At 34.4% G+C, this 17,739-nt stretch overlaps 1 protein-coding gene across 1 annotated transcript in view; it reads left to right on the top strand.

The window, feature by feature from the left end:
• The window catches only part of DIAPH2 (diaphanous related formin 2), a 142,013-nt gene that overhangs the window by 25,787 nt on the left and 98,487 nt on the right, over nucleotides 1–17,739 (top strand). The window contains exons 6-17 of the mRNA XM_042876630.1: nucleotides 942–1,016; nucleotides 1,100–1,169; nucleotides 2,563–2,699; nucleotides 3,189–3,297; nucleotides 5,731–5,841; nucleotides 7,104–7,222; nucleotides 8,125–8,241; nucleotides 9,197–9,315; nucleotides 10,665–10,729; nucleotides 11,270–11,374; nucleotides 12,857–13,486; nucleotides 16,529–16,643. Of these exons, the coding sequence (XP_042732564.1) occupies nucleotides 942–1,016; nucleotides 1,100–1,169; nucleotides 2,563–2,699; nucleotides 3,189–3,297; nucleotides 5,731–5,841; nucleotides 7,104–7,222; nucleotides 8,125–8,241; nucleotides 9,197–9,315; nucleotides 10,665–10,729; nucleotides 11,270–11,374; nucleotides 12,857–13,486; nucleotides 16,529–16,643 (1,772 nt within the window). The remainder of the gene's footprint in view (nucleotides 1–941; nucleotides 1,017–1,099; nucleotides 1,170–2,562; nucleotides 2,700–3,188; nucleotides 3,298–5,730; nucleotides 5,842–7,103; nucleotides 7,223–8,124; nucleotides 8,242–9,196; nucleotides 9,316–10,664; nucleotides 10,730–11,269; nucleotides 11,375–12,856; nucleotides 13,487–16,528; nucleotides 16,644–17,739) is intronic.

The raw sequence follows: 17,739 nt of genomic DNA, 5'->3' as shown, positions 1-17,739 counted from the left end.
TAACATATGCTTCTTCAGAATATATTGGAGGAACTCTGTATGGGGAACCATAACATATACCTGTATGTAGAAACTTGCTGTACTGCTACTTCACAGTTCCATGCATTGTATTCCAAGAATGATTGCCTAAATCATTCCTGTGATACGCTGCATCCTGTGACAAAGAGTAATGAAAAGAGTACAACTGCTCTATATTAAGAGATGAATAATTGCCTAGAAGGTATCTTGGCAATCAGCTGCTGTAAAAAGCAGTTTCAGTTAGTAAGCCTGATAGTGGAACTCTCTTTCTGCTATAATGGATCTTGAGAATGAATTTTGTATTGATCATAATAAATTTCCTACTCTGGATGTGAATGGTGCAACAATAGTATTCAGGCTAGATCCAACTGGCTTTCTAAATCTGTTTAGTTAAAACACAAAACTTTATTCTTAAAGTGAACTACCTAGACTGAGTGTGTTTTATTTGAAACAGAAGTTTTGACTGAAGTTGTTAAAGTACTGTATGTCCCCAATGAGATGTTGATAAAAATTTTGTCATGTCTGTTATTGAAGAAGCGTAGTGTAACTTTGCTAACAGAAGTTAAATGATACAAGACTATCATTGATTTTTAGATTCTGAAGAAAAACCACCTGAATTCATCAGTTTTATTGTAACTTTTTCAGTGTCTTAGAAAGTATGGGTTAGGACCATATGGGGAACTGAATGTTTTCAAGTGATTTTTGGGGGATGGAGAGGGTACATTGAGACATGGGCAGATTTAACTTTGAGGATTAAGAGAATTTGTGTGAATGTGGGATTTTCTTTTTTCCCATTGGTTGCAGCATGTGAAAGCACTGTGCCTGAAGAGATGTAGTTGCTGTATTGGAGGTACAGAGGCATAGCTTTGCAAACTTAATGTTGATTAATAAATAATGAAAAACATTTTTCCTCCTTTTTTCAGCTGGGTTAACAATTTCGGACATGAAGGCCTTGGACTACTTTTGGATGCCTTGGAAAGGCTTTTGGATAAGAGACAGTAAGGAATTGAATCATTTGAAGGGATGGCTGGGGTTAGCTAATGAAGACTGTACTTATGTTATTTTTCTTTTCCGATCCAAGACCAGAAAATATCGACAAGAAGAATCAACATAAACTCATCCAATGTCTGAAAGCTTTTATGAACAACAAAGTAAGAAATATTTCTGATTCATATGTTTTTAATATGATAGTTTTTTTTATTTCAAGATGAATGTAGCATGTTGAATCTTTGAGAAGGAAGGAAATCTCGTATATCCATCGTCAGACTGTTTAGGAATGTAGATCTCAAGTTAGTATACCTTTCTATTGAGTCTTGTTCATAAATTCTCCTGTTAAATATGAGTTGTCTTTATTTTTGTTAGTACTAATAATTTAGAAATGAAAATATTTGACAGATGTAATGACAGTTTACACTGAAAGTGGATAAGGAAATCAATTTCCATGTGGAAGGAAGGAAAAATACTTTGGAATTACATTAAATTAATATTTTTGCTAATAAAAAGCACTTTTCACTTGATCTGAGTTTAGTATAATAACACTTTAGCTACTATTTTAAAATTGTAATGCAGTGGGTAAAGAATAAAACATTGGTCTGAAGTAAGTTGAATCTATTTCTAATGCGACTTCTCTTGTTTGAAGTAAGACAAATGGTTTTAGAAGTTCAGATGTTAAACTTGAGTTACCTGTCAGTAAAGGAAAATTAACCAGGTGTTATTGCAGTGATTTATCCTACGCCCTCCCACCTTCCCCATAATAATTGTTAACTGAATATTATTTTTAACTGCTATTATATAGTTTAGCAAAATCTAAAACACTTACAGAATAGCTTGCTGTATACATTGGCTGTTTACTCAGATTTTTCAGCCTGTCTGGTGTGGGAATAGTAAATTTCAATGTTCTTATTTCTTTTTTTATTCTCCTTACTATTGCTGCACATGCCGTGTAACATCTGACAATTAGGGGTCTGATTTTTTTCTAACCTGTAGTTAATGAAAGTTGAGTAATTAAAAAAAAAAAAAAAAAAAGCAAAAGCTATTTTTAAGGAGATGGCAATCTGTAAGGTTTGGATTGTGGGGTTTTTCTTTTTGTCTTATTCTATTTCATTTCCTTTGCAAGAATACAACATATAAAAGGCTATTAGTTTTTTACCTTTCTCATTCAGGATACAGAGTGAAATATTTTGACTTAGCCTGAGACTGGTAAGCTTTTGAATTGCGTTTGGATATGTGAGAGTAGTAGAAATGTAAGAATAAACTTTTTATACTTTTAGGTTTTTCAGATACAGAGTAGTAGTAAATTGGTCCCTGCCTTTTATGAGGTTGAGTATCTTTTAAGATTTTTTTTTTCCTTGGGAAAAAGCTTCAAATATAAGATTTGAAGACTGATTTGCATCCCAAGCAGTAACAGCCGGAAGGCTTTAGTAGAACATTATCAATTTTGGTATGAGAGTATGTGTGTTTGTGGATACCTAAAGTTCTGAAATCTGATGATGAGCAATTGAGGCAAATATTATCTTTTCACTGTAAGCTTTTTGTTTATTTAAGTATGGACTTCAGCGGATTCTTGGAGATGAAAGAAGCCTTTTACTTTTATCAAGAGTGATCGATCCAAGGCAGCCACATATGATGACAGAAACTGTGAAAATACTTTCTGCAATCTGCATTGTTGGAGAGGAAAAAGTGTAAGAAAGATTGTTAAAGCATTGTTCTGGATTATGAATGTGTGAGGTGTTAGTTAGGAAGCAGTGAGAAAATTTGAAACTAAGGTAATCTGTCATGTTTATTTTTTTTTAATGCTACTTGTAGTTTAAGTGGGAAGAGACTTTCACCTGTTCTGATGCATTAATAAAGTATTAATTCAGAAAAACAAATAAGTAGAGAATCCGTGAAACATGGCCTGTGTGGAAGGTTTGAAACAAATATGATGGCTTACTCTAGAGGAGACTTACTGAGCTGTAACTGTTCTTAAATGACTGCTGAAAATAAGCAAATGTAAGTGATTTCATATATCCCTGAGAAATGTGATCAAGAACTGTAACTTTGCCACAAGAAAATCTATCAGATTTAAACAGTTTAAAGCAGTGCGTGTTTTGATGTAAACAGTGGGCTGTGTCCTTAGAATAAGAATGTTGGCTGTTGTATGTTTTTTGACAGTTTACCTTTTTTCTTAGTCTGGACAAGGTCTTAGGAGCTATAACAACTGCTGCTGAAAGGAATAATAGAGAACGCTTCTCTCCAGTTGTTGAAGGACTGGAGAATCATGAATTCTTACAACTGCAGGTGGGTTTAGTTCATTTTTTAATATATGCTTGCTGTTACTTTTGTGTTTTGTTTTCTGACATTCTGAATGAAGAAATGGGCTACTGTGTGTTTTTCTTAACTTTCAAAATACTGTTTTTTATACTGATATTTTCTAGGAACTGTAGCCAAAAGTTTATATGGCTGAGAAGGATTTTGTTAACTTATTCTCCCTGATGACAATTTTGATTAATTCCTGGTCTATTTCTGATAATTTTATGAGGATTGGATGTGTCTGATTTTTGTCTGGGGTTTTTCTGAGAGTAGTGCAGCAGTGTCATTGCTACTTCTGTCAAAAAACTGTGCTCTTCCAAGTGAAGTGGTCGTTTTCAGGGTACTGATTCCTTTAGTATGTCACGTGTTCATCACTGCTTAAATGTTAGCATATAAAGGCTTTCTACTATCTGTATACACCTGAGTACCCCAAAAATTACTTTTATAATGTAACATTACTTTCATAAGAACTTCAACTTATTTTCTTCTCATAACACAGTACTTGTAGATTTCATATTGCTGAAGTACCATGATATAAAGATATCTAGATAAAGAAAGCTAAAATTCAGGAAGAGCACAAGATTAAACTGCATGGAAGGTATCCTCCATTTTTATAGATGGTTTGTTATTTACAGCAGTGCTCTAAAGTTTGGTTAAGCTCTTTTCTAATAATCAGTTTTTTATAATATCCACAGAATGGGTTTCTGGTCTACTTCAAAAATTGTCGATTTTGAAAATACCAAGCCAGAGTTTTTTTTTATGAAATGTATTAGTTAAATTACTCAGTTTGGCAATTAAAAAGCCTTAATGAGAAATGTTGTTTAAAAAAAAAAACAACAAAAAAACAAAACAAACAAACAAAAAAAAAACAACAAAAAAAACCCACAAAAAAAAAAAACTGCCTACTTGGTAATATAGAGAATCCCACATGCAACTCAGTGATATTGGAGTCAGTTAAGACTATTTCTATTCTTTAAAAGTACAGAAGCAGAGAAATTTTATGAAACACATTTGCATTTTTTCCCCAAAGTTTTTGTGTTGTCATAAACAAATAATTTTCTAATTTTAGCAGTTTAGAATAGATATAAAATATAGGTCAAAATGCTTGACAAGTGCCACCTACTATGAACACGGGTGTTCCTGAAGGCCTGAGGTGAAATGAAGATCAGTGATCATATCTTTCTACCACTAATGGTCTTTGAAATCACTTTTAACTGAAATGTTTCCTTATCTTTCTTTTGATACTCTGCAATGAGATTGCATCTACTCATTGCATATTGATTTAATACTAATGTTATTCCAAATGAAATTTGGTTTAATGTCATTGACTTTACCTTATTGATTTAAAAACAAAACAAACAAATAATAAAAAAAAAGAAATACCACTTAGAAACAAAATGGGAAAACATCCCAAAGAAACAAACAAAAAAACAAAGAAAATACTTGTAATAAACATACAATAGCAATACTCATTAACTTGTTTCTGATAAAATCATTCTTTATGTGTAATGCATTAACATAAGCTATTAAGCCAACATCTCTTCAGGGCAAAAGCAATCATAGCAGATGGCACCTTCTCTCTTTATTTGGATTGGATGTGTACTTTTGGCTTGTTAAGTTGTGTCATAGTAGTAGTATAACAAGAGTCATTCAAGCAAGAATGATGATAGTACATTATCTGAAGATGTAGCTATTTAGAGGTAGAGCCTTTTAATAGAAATTAGGGCTCCTCAAGGTGTTTCATTAAAACTAAATAATGAATGTATTTAGGACTGGAAGGGTGCATTTATCTGACACTTCTTCTTTGCAGCTATTGTTTGTTTATTTCTACCCTAATGCTACTTCTATTTACACTTAACATCTTTTACTGAACTTGGTATTTCCCTGGAGTCCCATTTTAGACTTCCAATGTGCATCAGTGCTTTAGCACTGATGATATTGTCTACCTGTTTTAAAATTAATTAAAGTGCACAGCTGCTTAATTGAAGCATTAGCCAGTAGTGTGAGACTTCGGTCATTTTGCAAAAATGTTGTACAGAAGTAGACACCTGCTGATGTGGAATAATTAGTGATTTTTTTTTTTTTCCCCATGATTTCTGATTCCTATAAAACCGGATTGTTTTCAAATTAGCAAATACTGGGGGAAAAGAGGACTTGCAGTGTGGAACTGTAGTGCGAGATAACTTTCTCAAATGAAGCTTTATCCTTTACAACTGATGTAATTTTGAAGTATCAGAAGCACTTACAATATGAAAACAAAACAGTATTTGATGCAGGCTAAGCTAAATGAAGTCTAGGGGTTGTCTGTGCGTGACAATGAGTAACATCCATCAGTTGATATTTGTTTTTACAAAGTAAACTAAAGTAGTATTTATTTGCATTGTATGTGTGCTAAAAGTTTGTCTCTTTTTCCAACAACAGGTAGCCTGCATGCAGTTCATCAATGCCCTTGTTACATCTCCAGAAGAACTTGATTTCAGGATTCACTTGAGAAACGAGTTTTTACGTTGTGGCCTGAAAAAATTATTGCCTGTAAGTAGTTTGTATGTAGGAATTGATCACAATAAACTCATTGTGATTGTTGAAGAGAACAAAATTGTTTTATGAATGACTTGGAGTGGAGGAGGTCCAACACAGAAGGCCCATCAAACCTAATTTGCTTTTATTCTGCATAGTTGCAGATAGTTTTGTTACCTTCAACTATAAGTTAAGATGCAGTAACTTTCTGAAAAGTAGTAGTTTTACTTTATATCCACAAAAAACATGTTTTAAGCTCTCGTTAACTATAAACAGGATGGTAGTTGAATCAAATCAGTGTATTAGAAATGAAAGTAGTCATCAAACTGAGCATAATTTCTAATGTATAAGTTACAATATCTACATTGAACTCAAGTCATGATTTCTGAAGGAAATTAATGTCAAAAGTATAGAAGGAGTTTTCTTTTTTTGTTCCTTTCTGTGCTTAGGGCTTAGGGGTTATTTTTCAAGAAACTTAAGTGCTTAAAGATTCTGAAAAAGAAAAATTCAGGAGGATCGGTGTTTCTCTGTATGAATGCATAGTATGCTTCTCTGGTTCTCAAACATTAGAATTAATATATATTCCACTCAAAAGAGATTAAAAAGTAACTTTCAGTTCATACATATCTGGTATGACAGTTCTAGGCGAATTTTCATTTAAAGCATAGAGTTCATTCATTCATGCTAGTGGCTTTTGAAATAGTTTTTTGTATCTATGATTTTTGCCAGTAGGAAGCTAGAATTGAGTATTTCTTTTTAGTGGATTTGTGTGTGCATATTTTAAGGAAAAGATTGCTTTCTTTCCGGGGCCCCCCCCCCCAACTCCAACTATTAAGTTTTGTGTTATTTTTAACATGTAAATACTTCTCAGTGTACTGTAAATGTTTTTGTGCTGTGATGTAGTTTAGCTATCATTAACATAAGTTGTAGGCGTATCTTCTTTACACTTACTTAGGCTCCCTAGGTTCACTTCTGTGAATGTTTTGTAATGTTCTTATGCTTCAACAAATCTGAATTGTCAACTCTGTCCTTTTAGGAAAAGTCAGCATAGTGAGGTTTCATGTTTCTGTAGTCTATACCTGCCATATTAGTTTATATTGTGCCTTCCACATAAGAAAAATCTCAGGCAGTGTGTAACTTGCTCCTGTTTAAAATGTATTTTCTCCTCCAAAGTTTCCCTTATTTTGTTGTGATACAGTTTTGAAGGGGAGGTGGTGGTGATGGAATTCTTAAAAGGAAAAAAAAGCGCATGTTAATTTTGCTATCTTAAACATTAGGCCTTGAAAGAGAAGGAGAATGAAGAGCTTGATATTCAGTTGAAAGTGTTTGATGAGAGCAAAGAAGAAGACTTAATTGAACTATCACATCGTCTGAATGATATCAAAGTTGAAATGGAATATCCTTTATTAAAACTGTGTTATTACATAGATTAATAACTTTATTAAATATGTGCAGTTATTTTGTCACAATTATGTATTATACATGTAAGTGCTTCCTTGAGCAGGTTTCATTCCGCTTTTTAACTTGTTAGTTTTTTTAATATCTATTATTTGTAGTCAAGTGTGTGGGTTAGGTAAGTCATTAGGAACTCAATTTTTTGTAATTATAGTTCATTTAGTTTTACTAAACAAAATTCTGACTGGTGGTGCATGAGGATATAAAATAACAGCCATGAAAAAATATAATTTTTGAGGAAAAAGTAACTTGATATCCAAGTTGAAAGAAAATTTTTAAAGTAGATTGTAAAGCTTGAGATACATGTGTTCTGTTACTGTGAAGAAGCAATGGATTTAAATTTAAAATGATGTAAGTTCAGGATGATTACTTGCAGTTTAAGTTGGAAGGGGTAATGGCTGGTACTGAAGAAGCAAAGGAATGTGAGTACAGCCAATGAGTGGCGTATCAAAATAAATAATATTGCATTGTAGAATGGGTAAGTTTTTTATTTAAGAAATTAAAAAGATTGTTTAGTAAGTATTTGCCAGTAACCTGGCTTGCTTTATAGTGAAAAAGAGTTTTGTGTGAAATATGCTTACAGGATTCTGTGTAAGTATGTAGTATAACTTTTCCTGGTAGTAATGAAATATGTTTTGATGATTAAATGGGATAAAGTTTCTATGGATAGTTTTATCAGAATGAAATGCTACTCCTTACTAGTATAGATATTCTGAGTTTAAAAGTTTTACTGGAGCAGTAGGAATGCAAACCTAGGGGAACTGAGTTGTTTGTAGGGAGGCAGCATTTAATTTATTTCAGTTTTTTAGAAAAAACTTTGTATTTCCTTAACAATGTTCTCACTGATGTGAATGAAGTATATCATTTGTTGTATAATATGTTGAAAGATACTTCTTCTGAAAACCACTTTTTGTCAATTCTACAACACTTCCTTCTCATCAGAAGCGATTACTATGTCCGGTAAGAGTTTGATTTCTGGAGGTGGAAGAGGAAGAATAGAAATTGATGTGCAATCATGAGAAACTCAATAATTGCTCTGAAGCTGATGTCTTATACAATATTTGCCCTTTTGGTCAGGGTTAATTTTATTAAGGTCGCATGAAGTGTAAGAATGCTTCTTTAAAAAAACTTAAGCCTTAGTCTGTCTACCAACTTCATCCCCAAATCAGTTAATTCGTTGAGCAGCTATTTCCTTTAGTCATCTATGATTGCTGCTTGATTTCAGGGAACTTAAAGTTAGTTGCATAGCTAATAATTCAGAGTTTTTCAGGATACCTTACACTACTTGTTTCCAGTGTAAACTTATTATTGTATGTATACCTCATAGTGTCCTATCAGTGCTAAAGTCCATGTATACAATTTCAGAATTATTTTTGGTTGAAAATCAGCTATAAAAACAACTTCTGTGCAAGATAAAATGTAGAAGTTATTAGTAACCTGTGAAGTCTTCAATTTACGTAAATGGGTGTATATACACATATATATGTAATTATGTATATGCATATGTGTGTGTATATATATAAAATATGTATTTGGAAGTTCAGAATATCATCAGTTTAGACTAGAACATTTCCTACTTTGTGAAATTAAGAAGCATAGTACCCTTCGCTGGTTAGAAGCAGTAACTCTGAGCATAGAATGCTTTACTGTCAGAGGTTCTTGATGCTGCTTAGAGAAGTATATTGAGCAATTAAGGTAACAGTAAAATAATTTTTTAGTTGAATATTGCTACTTTTTCAAGTGGTGGAATTCAATGTATTGAGAATATGGTAAAGAACTGCTGTGGCATGTACTGAAAATGCTAAAGCAGTCATTGTTCTAACATTGCTTTATTAGCCCTGCCTTGATGCTCAAATTATTGTTCATGTTCTTATCTTGTAAAACGTGTGCTTTTTTGTTTTGTTCTGTTCTTAAGACCTCAATATTACAAGGTGATCGAAGAATGTGTATCACAGATAGTACTGCACAGCAGTGGCATGGACCCAGATTTTAGTTGCAGAGGAAAAATGGACGTGGATTTTACCCATCTTATTGGTTTGTATCCTGCAAGCAATTTTATGGCATGCTATTAAAGTGTTTCTTCAGTTTTATGTAAACTACAAGGTGTACTTACAGAAAAGGCTAGATCAAGCTCTGTAGCCTTGAATAAATGACTCGGAAAAATTCCTTTCTCCAGTGCTGTACTGAATCCATGTCTTTATTTGATAGCCTTACTAGCTGAAAGTTGTTCATAAACTTTATGAATTCCAGGTCTGTAGGAGATATAAAAAAAAAAAAAAAAAAAAAAAGAAAAAAAAAAAATATTACTGTTAATGGATTGTAAATTGTTATATGGTCAGTTCTAAGAATGTTTTCCAAGTAATTGAGGTTATTTAAGTTAAACCAGTCAGTTAGCATCTATGGTCACTCAATAATTTATGTGACTTGAGAAAAAAGTAGGTGAATAAATACCATATAGTTCAAATAGCCTTTATTAGCATTTAAAAAAAAAAAAGTTTTATGCCTTTCTTGAAGGTTGGTGGAATAGGCCTTATTCTTGACATGGAATGGCATTATTTGACGTAAATGTATAATAAAAGGAAGTAGTTATTCTTTGAGAATGTGTTAATTTAAGAAAGTTTTCTTTTGTTATAGTAAAATGAACTGAGAAAAGATGTTGCAAGTGTTGACATAGGGGGGTAGACAGAGTAGAATTAGTTTCTAACAAGTATCATATCTATGAAAGTGCGACAGTGTATCTGTAATTCTATTATGACTAGGAACCTGATGAACTTACTCAAGATCATTCCACTGACCTACTAGTTTTAGGAATGAGTGGTTTGTATATCTGCCAATTCCTACCTGTAATTTAATTTGTTTATATTGCTTACAAAATGTTTGTTCTTTAGCCTCCATGAAAAGTCAGTAGACTGAAGAAATCTGTGCTGTACAATCAGACCAAATTGTCTTCAACTCTGAACTTTATTAAAATGAGTTTTGATTTTGTAATCTTAAAAGGATTGAATTCTGAATTGAAACCTCATAAGTAACTGTTTTTATGTACTAGTGTAAAAATATTTTTCATCACTCACTTAGGAGTAAGATTGAGCTGAAGGAGGAAGGCAAAAATGATTACATGTAAACTCAAATCTATAAAAGACGGAGCAACTGCGTTTCATATTTAACTTTATTGGTCACAGATTTTTTTTCTTCACCACTTCTATTATCGAAGATGTTTATCAAAATAATTCATCAAATGTTTGGACCTATCAGCCTAGTAATTTATTATGTTTTTTTTCTCTTGATTTGGCATCATGAGGTTTTAAGGTAATTATGTGTAGGAAAGGACCTCGGAATTATGATGTTTTATCTGACTTCTGTTTGGTGATTTATTTAACTTTCAGATGCAGCTGTAGACAAAACTAAAGTAGAAGAGAGTGAGAAAAAAGCAGCAGAATTTTCCAAGAAAGTAAGTACTGGTTGCCACTCTTATCAAGCTATGGAACAGATGCCTGATAAGAATACTGTAGGCTTGTTTTACAGGAGAATCTTAGTGGAAACTGGGAAATAATGAATATAATAGGATGGCTGTTCTTTCATAGTTCAGAGTTCTGCAGGCCTTTCTGTGCAGTGCTCTGATTTTGACTTTCTCTGAAATCAAACGCAGAAGAATACGATCAGCTGCAAATATTATTTGGTTGAATTCATCTACTGTACATAACTGATGGGAAAAAATTTCTACTTGATGTTATTTAAGTATACATATATATATAAAGTGTGCGTGAGAGGAGGGAATGTGACAGTCTAGTCTAGTGGCTGGTGTCCCTGCCCATGGCAGGGGTTTGGAACTAGGTGACCCTTAATGTTCCTGCTAACTGCAGCCATGCTGTGATTCTGCGCTTTATAGCTCTTCATCTAGCACTCGCTTAGGACCTGAGGAAATTTATCTAAAGGCAGAGTGTTGGGGGGGAAAAAAAATGGACAAACATCTCTGTGGTTAACTTCACAGTTTGACGAGGAGTTCACAGCTCGACAAGAGGCACAAGCAGCACTTCAGAAACGAGAGGAGAAAATCAAAGAACTTGAAGCAGAAATCAAACGATTACAAGCCCAGGTAATAAAACTGAGTTAAAATAAGTTGAAAACTATTTGTATGGAATTAAGAGTAAAATGCCTTAGAGAATATTGTCTCCATGGAATTTGAAATGTATGCTATAGTTGTATTTGTTTGTTTTTTACGCTAGTATAAACTACTAAAGCTTTTTTCAAATAGTAGTATGTTCAACATATCTCCCTTACTGGGAAGAAATTTTCTTAGTTTGATTTTTTTTCTCCAGGTAGTTGATAATGCTTAAACATCACTACTACTATATGTTTTGCTGAAAGTGTTTCTTTCAGAAGGCTGTGATTGTTTTGCATGTGTAATATACATACTTTCAAGAATGGGCATGCAAGTGGAGTCTGAACACCCACTTTGTGGACTTCTGAAAGAATGATACAGTGGTTTTGTAAAATCTCATAGATAAATGTAACAGAAATGAAAGACCCCAGGGAAGGGAAAGTGGTGCTGAATTTCAGCAAAGCTGATTTTTACCTGCATTCGTTTTCTTTTTCTCACAAGCACCAAAAATGTATGTCCTGATTATCTATCTGGAATCACTTGTGATCACTTGTGAGGCAGAACGCAAGAGATGCTGTGTGTTATGCTGTCAACACATTTATTGATTGGCTCTTGTTTAATGGGTTGGCCTGTAGGAACCTGCCTTTGGTATTAGCAGTTATGATGGTTTGACAGTTACGCCTCACTCAGTTATTTCCTACTCCTTGAGTCTTAGGCAAGGTCTGTCTATTGCCTTTTCTTCTTAAGAAAAGCTGTCTTAATGACTATAGTCTTCCTTCCTATTTGCATAATGGGAGGAATTTCATGTGTTTATAACCTGTTTGCCACCTTTTTCTGGTGCAGGTCTTCTGCTGCCATTATGTGTGGTGTAGCGTTAAGAAAGCACAGGCTTTCTTATTTTAATGTAAACATGTTACGCTGCTTTTAACAGATGAATTGCTGTTTGTTGTGTTCTTGATTATCAACAAAAGTCATTCTTGTTACCAGTGATCTGTTACGCTTTTTATTGTTGTTTCCATACAAACTTATGTTCCTAATTCATATCCACTTAGCGTTTCTTACAGATCTCTGCAAGAAAACCAAGAGATTTTTGGACTAATCAGTTGTTAAACCAGCTGTGTTGTTGTTAACGCAGTTGAAATTACTGAGATATCTCAGCTCATTCATAATAATGGTGCAATTAAAAGTCGTATACCTTAACTTTCTAGTTAAGCTCCCTGTTTCCATTCTCAACTCATTTATAGAATAGTGACATTGATTTTTAGGTGCACTCAGATTTATCTCTAACCATTACTTCCATTAAACTAGAAACAGTAAATAATTGTGTAGTGAAGGAGTATGAAAAATAAATTCCATGAATTCCATGTATTACATAAATTTTTTGTGACAAAGCATCAGCACAGTTAGTTCAAATTCATATTAAAAAAACTCTTTCCCTCCTCAAATGAAAAAAAAAATTGCTCTATTAAATTTCAGGGTCCTCCTCCAGCAATTGTGAATGTGCCACCTTCTACAGCATCTCTGCAACCTAGTGGAACAGTGCTGCCTCCTCTACCCAGTGGGATAGCTTCTCTGCCACCGCCACCACAGCTTGATGCGACTGTAATTCCTCCTCCACCTCCGCTGCCTGGTGTGACCTCAACTTCTAGTGCGTCTGTAATTCCTCCTCCGCCTCCACTGCCTGGTGCAACTCCAGCTTCTGGTGTGACTACAATTCCTCCTCCACCTCCGCTGCCTGGTGCAACTCCAGCTTCTGGTGTGACTACAATTCCTCCTCCGCCTCCGCTGCCTGGTGCGATTGCAACTCCTGCTACAAATGCAATTCCTCCTCCGCCTCCGCTGCCTGGTGCGATTGCAACTCCTGCTACAAATGCAATTCCTCCACCGCCTCCACTGCCTGGTGGTGGAGCAGCAGTGCCACCGCCTCCGCTGCCTGGTGGTGGAGCAGGGCCTCCACCTCCACCACCTGGTGGGCCTCCAATGGCGCCATTTCTTGGTAGTTATCCGTTTGCTCCCGTTCCTGTGATGCCGGCATTACCACATGGAATGAAGGAGAAGAAAAAATATAATGTGGAAGTATCTATGAAGAGAATCAACTGGTCCAAGGTATTACTATGTTTGTTTTTCTCCCGTTAATTAAAAAGTGACATTTGAGGTAGGAGGTAATGTGTTAGGGTTTATACTAGATCATTGGTAGTACTTATGATGTTTGGGGAATTCTCTTCATCCTTTATCCAAATTACTTACTAAGCACTCATGATAGAGTTGATTTTGATTTGATTAAGGGACAGCTTACATTATGAGGAAAATTTCCAAGAATTTAATCCTGCCAAGGGCCCACAACATCTTGTATTCAGAGAATACAGGTAGCTATCAGATGTTAAAATATTTGAGTAATACTTTGTCAATTAAGTTCTGCATGTCTTCAGACATAACTGATAATTGCCTTTTCGCACAACCACTTCAGAAATTAAAATGTCTTGTTTAAAGCAGTTTTATCAAATAGTCATTTAGTGTGTACTTAATCATGTTAAAACTACTTTCAACACGTTGAGCTGGTTGAAGTGTTATATATAGGATATATAGGATATAGGAATTTTGGTGTTGATAGCTGAGTGGAAAACTGTTGGGAAGACTATTGCTTATGAACCTTGACAATCTGGCAGTTGATGGAAGAGTCCCGAGTTAAGGGATGACTACAGCTTTGTTTGCATAATTAAAGCAGATATGGCTGAGTCATGAGAAAAAAATAGTGCAGTCGGAAATGAATTCAGAGAATTTATTGAGTCACTTGGAATAAAATGCAGTAAAACTTGGTAGGAATGTATATATGGAATTTTGGAGGATAGTACAAAGCAGAGTTTATTTTTGTACACTAGGGGGTAGGTTATGTGTGGGATCTTTAAGTTGTATTTTATATGTACATATGTATTTTATATGTATTTTATTTTTTGCTTGAAATTGTAAGTGGACCAGGCTTTCTGAGCCAGTAATATGAAGTTTGATGTTGTTTCAACTTGACTGTGATTTGGTTACGCTTTCTAGGAGCATGCTATTTAAAAAAAAAGTCTGAGTGAAACTGCTGTGCTGGCAATCTATTGTGGGTTTGTTTTCTACTTCCTTTTAAAAGCCTTGCATGAAATGTAAGAATATGACTTTTCCCCCCTGAAAGAATGAGAAGGCACCGGAGAAAGAATTGCTCCTAGTGAAAATATTTATACTTGCCATGTTAATGAATATACAGACTTAAACTACTAAAACATTCTGCTAGGGACGGATGCCTTGATACGAAGTAATGTTTTGAGATCAGTTCTCTGAATAAATACAGTAATAAACTATAAATGACAGCATCTAATTAGGAAATTAAGCAGTATTTTGTTCTCATTCTTTTGTTCGTGTGATATGCTTGTTTTAAAAGTTTTAAAGGAATTTTTTATTTTCATTGTGTTTCCCGTCAATGGTAGTTATACTACAAAACCCATCTGAACAGTATTTTTCATATATCTGTTTTTAAATAAATACCTTTTTTTCTGAGAAAGGTAGATGCTCACACTTAATGCAGAGCTTATCAGAACATAATAAATGTGTTGTTGTAGACACTGGGGGCTTTTGCATTCAGTAGTTCTGTGTTTTCTGTCACTTTTGTCTAAATTATTTTAAATAAACTATCTAAATTATTACTTTATTTAGCAGCATGCAGTTTTAATGTTAAACTTGTAAATTACTGCTCTATTAGAGCTCTGAAGCTGATATCCCTCCCAGTTTATTTTGAGTTTTTTTAATGAACTATTTCTTGGCAGAACTTTCTGTTCAACGATGGACAGATCAGTAACCCAGGAAACTAATTTTATTGACACAGTTCTTTTTCAGAAGTTGCACCTTGCAATCCATGTAAAGATTATTGCTTTACATGAGAGGTTTCAGATAATGCATGCTAGGCTTAGGGGACTTATGCAGTGACAGGTGAATATTTTTTATGCTTTGGCCATGTTCTCACAGACCTGTCCTCGTGATACGGAATTACAGAATCACAGAATTGTAGGGGCTGGAAGGGACCGCTAGAGATCTTGAAGTCCAATTCTCCTGCCAAGGCAGGTTCCCTACTGCAGGCTGCACACGTAGGTGTCCAGATGGGTCTTGAATATCTCCAGCAAAGGAGACTCCACGAACCTCTCTTGCAGCCTGTTCCAGTGCTCCATCACCCTTACCGTGAATAAGTTCTGCATATTGGCGTGGAACTTCCTGTACTTCAGTATATGGCTATTTCCTCTTGTCCTGTCCCCGCAGACCACTGTTGGCCATTGTCCCTTTGTTTCCCACACTTAAACATTAATAAGATCCCCTTTTCAGTCTTCTTTTCTCAAGGCTGAGCAGACATATCTGTTACTTCTGTGGGATGTGCGGAGCATGATCAGTGAGTGACTGAATGCTCGCTGGAGTTTCCTTTTGCTGAGTATTGCTAATTTTGTTAGTCTGTATCAAACCAGAGTGTAACTCAGGTGAGAAGAGGAGGCACTATTCTATTAGATGTGAAAACTGAATTGTAACTTTGCATCAAATTGCATACCTATATGCAAAACCTTTCTAAGAAGAGTTTTAAAATAGTTTGCAACAAATAGTTATCTAAGAGCATCTCATTTAGAAACCCATTAGATTGATGGTATCTAATAGTTGTATGTTCAGAGAATATTGATATCTGTCCTGCAATGATACTTAAGGTATTTATCTCGTGTGTTTTTGTTGTTTTCGGGTTAGTTTTCTGCTTGGGGAGGGTTATGGCCACTAGGAGGAGCTATGGCACTACTCAAGTGAAATTTTTGGGCACCATTATCTTGTGCTGAATGTGAACCTGTGAAGTCTGAGTTTGCATTTAAGCAAACTTTTTTTTTTTTTTAAGAAAACATCTTAAGATATAAATACAAACTTGAATACTGTGCTTCAAGCCAGATTAGAGAATTTGTTCAAAGATTCTTACAAAAAATTGTGTGGGTTGAGGGCATTTCAGGAAGCTTCTTTAAGAAATCGTAATACATAAAACATTCCCAAACTCAGTTCTGTCCAATTCTTTTAGCAGTCTTGTAGAACTGTGTTTAGTTTGGTCATCAAAAGTACTAATTATTAACTTTGGAAATGATGTTTTTGTTTCAGATTGAGCCTTACAAGATAGCAGAAAACAGCTTTTGGATAAAAGCTGAAGAAAATAAATTTGAAAGCCCAGAACTATTTGCAAGATTGGCAGTCACCTTTGGAACACAAATGAAAGGTACTTCTAATTTCTCTCATATTAAGTTCAAAGCTGTGCAAAGGTGGTATTTTTATTCTTTGTACAATATTACAGAATCATATAGTACTTTAAAGCAGGAAGGTGATATGCAATATATATTTTAGCATAGCCATCTGTTACAGGTATTGCACCTCACTCTGTGGCCTTGGATGGTAGCAGTGATATGTAGTAGTATGTCTCAAATTTGCATTATATGTTGTAGACAGATGTGAATCTTCAAATTAAATCCTAATCTAAATTTATATTCAGATCTTATAATCTTGTCAGGTTCTTCTTGGTTTTCCATGTTGGGAGGGTTTAATGTGTAATGAAAATCTACATAATGAAAATCTACTTACTCATACTGCTGTGATAAATCAAAATTCTCTACAATTAAAACCAAGACTTAAATTTTATCAATTAAAATATGCCCTTAAATAACAACTAAAATGTGCCTAATGCTGTGAAATCAACTGTGTTGAAAACATTATTCTCTTTAAAGATTTTTGTGTATATTTGGGGTTGTATTTTTGTTTTTGTATTCTGTGTGGTTTTAACTTGGGAACAAGCAGTTAAAGGACTGATTGATCTTATCAGGTGAAGGAGCCATTTGTCTACCACCGGAAGCTAGGCTCTTGTTCCTTCTTATAGAGTTAAGTTCAGAATCATTTGCAAAGCTTCTGGTCCATCATTCCATTCTCCTTCAAATCTCTAGAACACATAGCTTTCGCACAGCTATCTCCTTGGAGTGCTTTACCTCTCTAGGTGTTTGAGATTTTGCAGCTATGCCCTACTGACTCTTGGTGGGCTCCAAGTGCAGACCAGATAAACTTAATGTATGCCTGTGGCATATCTTGGGGATGTACATCTTAATGTTCACATTTCCTTTTTTCTAATGTGGAATACTATATGGAGTTTTTATTTAAGAAAAATTCTTAAAATACAGGCTTTAAATTAATGTTACAATGCTTGTGTATAATCTAAACATCATCTTCCCCAAAAGTTACGTGCTATTTAAGATAAATTACACTATTACTGGCATTGGTGATTGATCTTTAAATCAGTTTTTTGCAGGATGAATGTGCGAGTGTACACT

This window comes from Lagopus leucura, unplaced genomic scaffold, assembly GCF_019238085.1.
Source record: "Lagopus leucura isolate 7727_CA_CO unplaced genomic scaffold, USGS_WTPT01 Super-Scaffold_100016, whole genome shotgun sequence".
Lineage (NCBI taxonomy): Eukaryota > Metazoa > Chordata > Aves > Galliformes > Phasianidae > Lagopus > Lagopus leucura.
This window is presented reverse-complemented; position numbering and strand designations above follow the sequence as displayed.